This window comes from Capsicum annuum, chromosome 6 (genome assembly GCF_002878395.1).
Source record: "Capsicum annuum cultivar UCD-10X-F1 chromosome 6, UCD10Xv1.1, whole genome shotgun sequence".
Classification (NCBI taxonomy): Eukaryota; Viridiplantae; Streptophyta; class Magnoliopsida; order Solanales; family Solanaceae; genus Capsicum; species Capsicum annuum.
The window spans coordinates 220,555,191-220,565,521 of NC_061116.1; the positions used below are offsets into that span (position 1 = coordinate 220,555,191).

General features: G+C 34.7%; 1 protein-coding gene across 3 annotated transcripts; it reads left to right on the forward strand.

Moving 5' to 3' along the window:
• The first annotated feature begins 3,879 nt into the window (after positions 1 to 3,879).
• LOC107875598 (ruBisCO large subunit-binding protein subunit alpha) lies at positions 3,880 to 9,949 on the forward strand. Of its 3 annotated transcripts, none has more exons than XM_016722371.2 (9): positions 3,918 to 4,104; positions 4,739 to 4,925; positions 5,937 to 6,058; positions 6,201 to 6,408; positions 6,485 to 6,630; positions 6,894 to 7,200; positions 7,748 to 8,199; positions 8,698 to 9,013; positions 9,766 to 9,949. In XM_016722371.2, exons 1-8 carry the CDS (start codon positions 4,048 to 4,050, stop codon positions 8,986 to 8,988), a joined length of 1,770 nt encoding a protein of 589 aa, XP_016577857.1. In that variant the 5' UTR covers positions 3,918 to 4,047; the 3' UTR covers positions 8,989 to 9,013; positions 9,766 to 9,949. The 3 variants fall into 3 exon arrangements, with proteins under 3 accessions (XP_016577856.1, XP_016577857.1, XP_016577858.1); XM_016722372.2 differs by having other exon boundaries at positions 9,795 to 9,949; XM_016722370.2 differs by lacking the exon at positions 9,766 to 9,949 and having other exon boundaries at positions 3,880 to 4,104; positions 8,698 to 9,246.
• The last annotated feature ends 382 nt before the right edge of the window (positions 9,950 to 10,331 follow it).

A 10,331-nucleotide genomic window follows, 5' to 3' on the forward strand; every position in this document is an offset into this window, starting at 1 on the left:
AAAATAAGGTGTGTAAACTTGTTAAGTCACTTTATGGACTAAAACAAGCACCTAAGCAATGGCATGCAAAGTTTGACCAAACCATGTTGGCAAACGGATTCAAGATAAATGAATGTGATAAATGTGTATATATTAAAGACACACCAAATCACCAAGTCATTGTTTGCTTATATGTGGATGATATGTTGATCATCAGCAGAGACATTTGTGACATAAATGCAACCAAACGAATGCTCGAGAGCAAGTTTGATATGAAAGACCTCGGAGTAGCAGATGTGATCTTAGGTACAAGAATTCATCGAACTCCACAAAGGTTAGCACTGTCACAGTCTCATTATATCAAAAAAGTACTTGACAAGTTCAAGTATATGAAATTCGGTATTGCCAAGACTCCATTGAATGCGAACTTTGCACTTCGAAAAAATGAAGGTGAAAGTGACTCGCAATTGGAGTACGCAAGAGTATTGGGATGTTTAATGTATATAATGAACTGTACACGACCAGACATAGCATGCGCTATCAGTAAATTGAGTCGGTACATGAGTAATCCCAACAAAACTCACTGGATGGCAATGAAAAGAGTTTTGGGGTATCTTAAATACACTCAAAATTATGCTTTACACTATAATAAATATCCTGTGGTACTTGAAGGATATAGTGATGCAAATTGAATCACCGGATCGAACGAAGTAAAATTCACAAATGGATATGTATTTACTATCGGTGGAGGAGCAGTTTCTTGGAAATCATCCAAACAAACTTGTATCGCTCACTCTACAATGGAATCTGAATTTATCGCATTGGATAAAACTGGTGAAGAAGCAGAATGACTCCGAAATTTCTTAGAAGATATTCCTTATTGGCCCAAACCAGTGGCACCAGTATGTATACACTGTGATAGCCAAACGGCAATAGGTAGGGCAGGGAGCATGATGTATAACGGTAAATTTCGTCATATAAAACGAAGACATAATACCATTAGAGAACTTCTCTCTAGTGAAATTATCACTGTAGACTATGTAAAGTCAAAGGATAATGTGTCGGATCCACTTACAAAAGGCCTATCTAAAGAAGGAGTAGAAAGGACATCTAAGGGAATGGGTTTAAGGCCTAGGACAAGTCAGCATGCTGGTTACTCTACCTAGCAGACTGGAGATCCCAAGAACTAGGTTCAAGGAGATCAAACAAAGTTATGTCTGACAAGTTCAACATTGTCAAATACCCAACCCATTCTCATGATGTAGACAATGTTTAGTAAACAAGGATACGACTTTAGGTGAAAAGTCTTTTAATGATTATCTAAATTTGGCAGATTTGACCAAATAGTTTAATCTACAGGATTGAACGGTTAGAAATCACCTATGTGAGAGTGAAGTGGAAGCCGCTTCAAAGAGAATGTTAGTAAAGGCCTATTCTCTAAGCTCTCATGAACCGGAACGTGTTCATGGCTGAAAAGAACAAAACCGTGAGAACCATAAATGGTAAAAGGCTGGTTGTGTGACATGTGTTGTCTAGGTGTACATTAAAGTTCGACGGTTCAAAGATATCAAATCTACCGATTGACCGAGTGCATTCGATGCATGTTCACTATGGAAAGTTCAAAGGGAAACCCACTTATCCAGATGCAATCAATCTTTGCTTGATGATCACATATTGTCCGTATACGTTTTACGAAAAATAGTCATTCCCCATTCATGTAGGGGATTGTTGGGTTCATAGTATATGAATGAAGTGTGAATGAAAAAAATGGAGAAAAAAAGTAGTGGAAGGAAGGAAACACCAATTTAGAAGGTGTACTCCCAATTTAGAAAGTATACTCTTTCTCCCACATTGGTGGAAGAAGAGAACTTTGTAGTGTTTATATTAATGAACACTAACTCCACATGAATAGTGAGACAAGAACTAGGTGATGGCTCGCGCCGTCGTCGTCGTCGTCGTCGTCGCTCGGCTTCGACTTCGGATTTGGTCAAATGATCGATCGATGAGATCTAGATTTTTGGACAAATTTTATTTGACAGAAAAATCGGATCCGAATATGTGTAAAAATGTGACTGTACTATTTCGACGAACTGACACTGATACACTTATTTACGAAATGGCATGCCTGTTTATGAACAGTCACACTGTTTGGACGAATAAACATGATTATTCAGGAAAGGTTACACCTTTTAACTTGAACCATTGCCTCTTTTCGGAAGAGGCATATGTTGGCTATATAAACCTGCTTTCTCCACAGGTTTTGAAACAGAAATTTTCAGATTATAAACTATCTTCTTCTCTCTTGAAAAACTATTCTGTGTGATCATTGAACCATTGATTGTGTTCGAAGAATTCAAGTGTTTGAGGTACCGCTATACTTGAATTGTTGGCCATTTTATCCTGGGAGGAAGATTCCATAACCTCGGGTACAACGAGGGGAATTATTCCTTAAGGAAAATCCGTGAATTCGGACGACTTGGCCATTTTCTATTTTTCATCTTTATTTCTAATAAGAAAAATACACCTCTTGAAAAGATCATTTCATCTTGTGTTGAGGGTATTTGTTTAACTTCATAAAGTTCTTGTTTAACTTGAACTACTTGAAGTTGTTATTCTGCTATACAGATTTCTGCGTACCCGAGTATACTACGAGGGATAACAATAATAACGTGAATTATTTATGATTTTTAATTCTAATACTTCAAAAATAATTTCTATTTAAATACACTTTCAACATAAAGTGATTATGCCAACTCAATTTATAAATATAAGTTACTTTTTTATTTTTAAATATTAAAAAATAAAAAATTTAAGATATTTTTTATATAAATATTGTATTATATTATAATATTGAAAGCTTGTAAACAACATAAAATTTTTAGGAATGAAACAAACTATTAAACAGAATCAATTTTTAAAATTTAAATAACATGCTGAGATTCTATATAAACGGATAGAGAAGAACTTACCACAAGCCCAATTTGACGATAAATTTTTTGAGTATTTTCTTATGTAATGATGGATTCTCTGAAAATAAAGGAGAAAGATGAAGAGAAAACTGGAGGAAAAAGATGAAAAAAAACGGCAGAAAGAAAAAAAAAGAAAATCAATACGGGCTACAAAATTTAGGGTATTATTGGAATTAAAAGAAAATATAAGGGATAAAAAAGTAAATATTTTGGTCAAACCAAAACAAAATTTAATCTAAAAAGTAAAAAGTTAGAGGTATCCAGCTTCTCAATTTTTGTTTTTTTTAATCCACTTTTAGCTTTTTGTTAAATTCTTTTTAATTTTTACCAAACACCTAAAAACTAAAAATGTGATTAAAATCTAGTTCTTAACATTCTTAGTAGCTTAATTATTTGGTTACCTGAACTTTCACCTTATTGGTGAGGGTTCAATTCCTCACATTGTAATCCTCTATCCCAATTTTTTTTTAAAAAAAACATTCTTTTTGTTATTTAATATTATTTATTTTTAATATATTCTTAAAAATATTAAATTTATTATATTTTAAAAAATAATATATAATAAAATTAGTAATTGTCTGTTTCTGGACTTGTTTTGCATGACTTTAATGCAATTTTAATGCGCACCTCGTTTTCATAATTGACGCACGTTCTTCATGACACACCCGTTAGAAACCAAACCAATAATAATCGCACTTTCATTTTCATTTTTTCGTTTTAAGCCTAAACATTTACTTAACTTTATTTTTTTGTATAATTAGTGTAGTAACATTAAGTCAAATAAACGAAAATTTGTATAACCCTTTCCGAATACCTCATCTAACCAGACATATAGCCTGTTTGAACATGAGTTGTTGTTTTTCATTTTTAGAAACAAATCAAAACATTACACAGTGATATTTGACTTAAAAAACCAAAAGCAACTCACATCGTACATTTTTAAATATATATTTTTTTTCCTACTTTAACCTTATTGCTCCCTCCAAAAACCTCCCACCTAACACTCCCCAGTCCCCATTACTAATACTAGTATACTAGTAGAAGAATCTCATAGCAAGCAGTTGCTTAAACCCTCTTCACTGTATACTTTCTTCTGATAATGGCATCTGCTAATGCTTTCTCCACTGCCTCCATACTTCCTTCTTCCTCTAAACAGGTACAACAATAGTGATCTTCTTTCTTGGGATCTTTGTTTGTTTATACTTGTGATGTAGTCGATCTTTTTCTTCTTTGTAGGATCTGCTTAGTTATTTTTTCTCCCACCTTTTTGCTCACTTGGTGACTCGACCCGATTAACATCTGACCAACTCCTTCTAGTCGTTTTAATCAGCGTAAAGTTGTGATCTTTAGCTTTATTTTTGTTCTATTGAGGGATTTTATCTGCTTAAACTTGTGATCTTTAGCTGTTCTTTTGGTCTATTTGGGGACTTTTATATGCTTGGAGTTGTGATCTTTAGCTGATTTTTTGGTCTATTGGGGCCTTTTATGTGCCTAAAGTTGTGATCTTTCGCTGTTTTTTGGGTCTATTAGAGGCTTTTATATGGTTATACTTGTGGATCTTTAGCTTTTGTTTTGGTCTGTTGGGGGCTTTTATCAGCTTAAAGTTATGATCTTTAGCTTTTTTTTTTGTATGTGCTTAGAGTTATGATCTTTAGCTGGTTTTTTGGTCTATTGGGGGCTTTTCTATGCTTATAGTTGTGATCTTTGGCTGTTTTTTGGTCTGTTGGGGCTTTTATCAGCTTAAAGTTGTGATCTTTAGCTGTTTTTTGGTCTGTTTGGTGTTAATGCAGGAGGGATTGAAGGGCAGAGGGGTGAATCAATTGCAGGGACAGAAATTCAACAATAAGGTTTCAAAGTGCCGATTAGTAGTAAGGGCAAATGCTAAAGAAATTGCATATGATCAAAAATCAAGAGCTGCCCTTCAGAGAGGAATTGATAAGCTCGTTAATGTTATTGCTGTTACTATTGGTCCCAAGGGTATGTTTTCCTCGGCTTCATTTTTATCTTCCAGACCAACGAAAGTTTTTTTAAGAAAACATGAATATTGGAAGTTTTAAATCAGCTCTGCCTACAAAGGACAGTCTGTTCCAAAGAGAAAGGAGTATTGGGGGAAGAGTAAAGATATTCAAAACTAAGATGAATGTTTTTTATACAATGGATTCATATAATCGTTTGACTAATTTGGGGTTTTGATGTAGAGTGTCTTTGCTATGAGTGAAGTCATGTTCCGTGGTGTTTGGTTAGCAAAAAAATATATTCAAGATTAATCATAATACTTGGATAATCGGAGAGTGTTTTGATCAATTTTTTGAGTATTAGAGATAAATAATAATGTTTTAGTGTGAGTTGAAACAAGTAAGATATGAAGTTAAAAGCTAAGATAGTCGTAAGGAAAATGACTTTCACCAGAGGTAAGGAGAGTTACTTTCCCCCTTTTGATGGAAAACATTTTACAGGGAAAATGACTTCCATCGTAGCAGACACCTGTGGATTTTATAGTTGAGGCAGCTAATAAGCTGAATCTCATTGTCTGTTGGATTTTTTTTTACATCTCCAGAATGTGGAGCTATAGGTATCTTCTGCCTTACAGTACTCTTAGTGGTAGTGGATACAGTTGATTATGCAGTGTGCTTAGGGAGTGAACTAAAGTAGAGAATTTGATAATCATACCTGTGGAGGCAAAGTCTTTAAACATGAGATGTTTAGCAGATATATCAATGTTATGTGCCTGTCATCCTTCCAGTGTGTAAGCTGAAAGAATGATGACATTCCCAAAAAATAACAAGGCAAAATTTCCATTTATTCATCAAAAGAGAAGTGCCCTTCCAGAATTCCACCATTGCTGCAATCAACGTAGCCTGTGGATATCACGCTATACCTGTTGTTTTTTTTAAAAAAAAATCAGTCAATTGTTTGATTAAGTCTGTTATGAGGCTTTTGTGATGCTTGGTTCATATGAACTCTTGATGACCTGTTACTTTTCTATAGGAAGGAATGTGGTTTTAGATGAATATGATACCCCGAAAGTGGTTAATGATGGAGTCACAATTGCTCGAGCCATAGAGCTAGCTGATGCCATGGAAAATGCGGGTGCCACCCTTATTAGAGAGGTTGGTTATTTTCTTCCGTGAAGATCATTGTTAAATCTGTCCTGAATCTGATTAATGGCTCTAAAGACAGAGAATAAGAACGATTATCACATTTATCATATTCCTTGCTTTGTGTACTGAATCTTCAGAATTTATGGTGAAGGTTGCAAGCCTAACCAATGATGCTGCTGGAGATGGGACAACAACTGCATCAGTTCTTGCCCGGGAAATCATTAAACTTGGTCTTTTAAGTGTTACATCTGGTGCAAATCCAGTCTCTCTGAAGAAGGGCATTGACAAAACTGTAAATGCTTTGATTGCAAAGCTAGAGAGGAGGGCTAGGCCTGTTAAAGGTCGTGATGACATCAAAGGTAATTAATTTTCCTTCTTTGGTTACTGGTAAAATGGATGGCAATAAGTGTTTTGCAAATAATTGTCTCCCACCAGCTATTGCTTCTATCTCTGCTGGAAATGATGATGAGATTGGAACCATGATTGCTGATGCAATTGACAAAGTTGGTCCTGATGGTGTTCTATCGATTGAGTCATCCTCTTCTTTTGAAACAACTATTCGTGTTGAAGAAGGGATGGAGGTATGTATCTACTTAGACAAGAATGTATTCTCTACTGTTTTTTTTGTTTGGTTGGTAGTTCGACTGTAAACAGTTGTAGATCCAAGGTTAGATGATGTGGGTGCTGACTTGAGAATGTGGGTTACGAACTATATATCTATGTCTAGGTAGCACGAGGTTATCACATTGAAATGGTAAGTGTGGGTTCTGTTGAACCCATGAACTCCACTATGGTTCCGCTGCCTTCAATATATGTTAACGCAAACATTGCCTGTTGTTTGCAGATTGATAAGGGATATCTCTCCCCACAATTCATCACCAACCAGGAGAAATTAATTGTTGAATTTGAGAATACTAGAGTGTTGGTTACAGATCACGAGATTTCAGCAATCAAGGATATTATGCCCCTCTTGGAGAAGGCAACTCAATTACGAGCCCCTCTGCTAATTATTGCTGGAGACATTACTGGAGAAGCTTTGGCTACTCTTATTGTGAACAAGCTTCGAGGTATACTGAATGTTGCTGCCATCAGAGCACCTGGTTTTGGTCAAAGGAGGAAGGCTCTTCTCCAAGATATTGCCATTGTAACAGGTGGTTGAACTTGCCTGACCTAATTGTACCTCTTCTCACTAAGCTGTCTGTGTTTTATCAGGCATATATTTGAAGGCATTTGTCCAACATAGTTGTTCATTTATAAACATTAGCATCATTCTGGTATGATTAGACATCTTTAGAATAGTCTTAGAAGTAAAAAGAGAAAGTGAAAGCATAATTGTGAATGAGATTAATGTAGGAAACGAAGTACATTGTCTTCAAAAAAATGTTTTTCGTTTCCTCTTTTATTTTCTATTTTGGATGTGTTTGAGGAGGAAAGGAGAGGCAGTTATACCTGATACTGGTGGGATGTTAAGCCAGTAGAATTCTTAGATAATGTGTAATTTTACTCTTGAATTTGTATAATTTTCCAGCTTATATAGTTAGCAATGTTGTTTTAAGAGGATCCATTTAGTGCTACTATCCTTTCTGCTTTTCTTTGATAGTAGATCGAATTCTTTTATCAAGCATGGTGTCTCTAGTCTTAATTGCATCTAACTCACAAGGAAACATGTTCTGAAATACTGGTTGTGTTTACTTTCAGGAGCTGAGTACCAGGCAGCTGATTTGTGCATGCCTGTTGAGAATACCCCGGTTGAAGCACTGGGTTTTGTTAGAAAGGTGACTATCACCAAGGATTCAACAACCATCCTTGCTGATGCTGTGACTAAGGACGAGATACAGGCTAGGATTTCTCAGATTAAAAAGGAGTTGGACAATGTAGATTCAAAATCTGAGTCCGAAAAACTTGCTGAGAGAATTGCAAAGTTGTCTGGAGGTGTTGCTGTCATAAAGGTTGGAGCTGCAACAGAAGCTGAGCTTGAGGACCGCAAGCTTAGAATTGAGGATGCAAAAAACGCAACCTTTGCTGCAATTGAAGAGGGAATTGTACCTGGTGGTGGTGCTGCATTGGTTCATCTATCAACTTATGTCCCTTCCATTATGGACAATCTTGAAGATCCTGAAGAGAAGCTGGGCGCTGACATTGTGCAGAAGGTAAACAATTAAGTTACTTCTATCAAGAAGTTGGACTGTACTAAAATCCTAACACTGAGGAGTGAGAGGTAGCTAACTGCCTACCAACTCATTAGCTGTGGGTGTAAAGATCAAGAACTTGCAATGTATTAGGGAATAGCTAACTTCTAGGACCATTTAATTGGGAGACATAAACTGAACAACAGCTGATGACTTCTGGTGGTATCATTTGAATTTGGGAACGGAAAAATAGTACAACACAGGATAACATCCAATTAGACATAAATGTAGCGAACACTTCCTGCTGCATATATAGTAACGTACCATGTTTTTTTACTTATTCTTTCTGCATTTTCTTGTCCTTTATTATGGCTACTTATTGGACAAAAATCATGTGCAAAAGGAAAAGTTTGTAATTAGTGAAAACCTGTTGAGCATTTGGATGAATCTCTTACTGAAGCAATACAGATTTCTTGTTTCCTCTCCCTCTTCTTTTTTAAAGTTTAATTGTGGTTGCAGGCATTAGTAGCTCCAGCATCTTTGATAGCTCAGAATGCTGGGGTTGAAGGGGAAGTAGTAGTGGAGAAGATAAAGGCTAGCAAATGGAAGATGGGTTACAATGCAATGACTGACAAGTACGAAGATTTAGTAGAAGCTGGTGTCATAGATCCAGCCATGGTAACAAGATGTGCCTTGCAGAATGCAGCTTCAGTTGCAGGAATGGTACTCACCACACAAGCTATTGTTGTGGACAAGAAAATGCCTAATGCACCAGCATTTTCTCCTCCACAGGGACTTCCCATGATGTAATCGATAATTATACACTAATAGTCAGGTAGGACAAAGATGAGTGTTGATCTTGCTTGAAGGACTAAAAGAGAAGGCAGTGTTAATTTCAGCTGGAGTGTAAAACTCACATAAGTAGTACTTACATTGGTTTATGGACTTGCTGTAAACTGAAGATTTACACATATACACCACCTAAATTTACCTATTTTCAAAAAAAGTCTACCAACCCAAATTAATTACACAATCCCCAAAATAATTACAAAAATCTCCTATCTTTTTACTTTCTCTCTCATTCCTCTTATACATCCAAAATCTTCTTATACATAAAAAATAAAAAAAATAAAAAAAAAAGTTACTTTATATTTCTTTTCCATAATTTCTTTCCTCTTTTCTCTAATTAAACAATTCTTTACTTTCTCTCTTTCCATTTATTTTCTCTCTCTTTCCCATTCAATTTCTCTCTCTTTTCATATGAAGAACATTTTTAAATTTATTTTTTCACGCTCAAATTCAAGCAATCATATACTTAGAGGTTACCAATTTGTAAGTTATCAAACATTTGTTGGACTTATATACCTTTTTTTTTACTAATTTTCATTTTTTTTTTCAACTTTACCAAATCACAATATGATTCGATTTTTGCTTGCATGTTTATTTTTTATGAAATTAATTGCTTTTGTAAATTCGTTTCAGTGTAATAATTTTATAATATAATTTTTTTCATATATTAAAATTATGATCTTTGTATTCTTTGTTCTAAAGTTGTTAATTCTTATTTAGATTCTTATTTGGATGCAGGTCTTATTCGGATTCTTGTTTGCTTGCAGGTGGATTTTTATGAAATTACCTTTTTTTTCAGATTTGTTAGTTGATTTTTTCAGATTTGTTTTTGTATAATACAAGTCAAATATTAACCAATGTATGAATACATGTGAACCACTATATCATTTTTGAATGTTGTTTGTGTTCTTCATGTTCTTCATATGTTGTCGAAAAGGACCATTCAAAAAGTAGTTATTTGATCCAAAAAGAAGAAGAAAGAAGTGTGGTATTTGTTTGTTTTAAAATATACTCCAAGATTTATAAAAGAAGAAAATAAAAATTTGAAAATTCTTCGTTACACAAAAGGGGGACAAAGACTTTCAAAAGAGGCAACAACCTTTCAAAATAGGTGAAAGAAAGTCACATCTTGTTGAAATTGAAAAATAGGTTCCAAGACTTGTGAACCTAGAATATGATATCATACATGTAAAAGAATTTATCATACATGTGAATCAATGTTTAATTATGATGTCATACATATGAATCAATTTATCATACATGTGAACCAATATTATACATTCGAATGTTTACTGGAACGGCGC

What these genes read in the sequence shown, in the direction of transcription:
- LOC107875598 (XM_016722370.2), top strand. Translation starts at nt 4,048, where the DNA reads ATGGCATCTGCTAATGCTTTCTCCACTGCCTCCATACTTCCTTCTTCC. An exon ending in TTCCTTCTTCCTCTAAACAG is followed by an intron (nt 4,105 to 4,738) that starts GTACAACAATAG and finishes GTGTTAATGCAG; the next exon opens with GAGGGATTGAAGGGCAGAGG. An exon ending in TGTTACTATTGGTCCCAAGG is followed by an intron (nt 4,926 to 5,936) that starts GTATGTTTTCCT and finishes ACTTTTCTATAG; the next exon opens with GAAGGAATGTGGTTTTAGAT.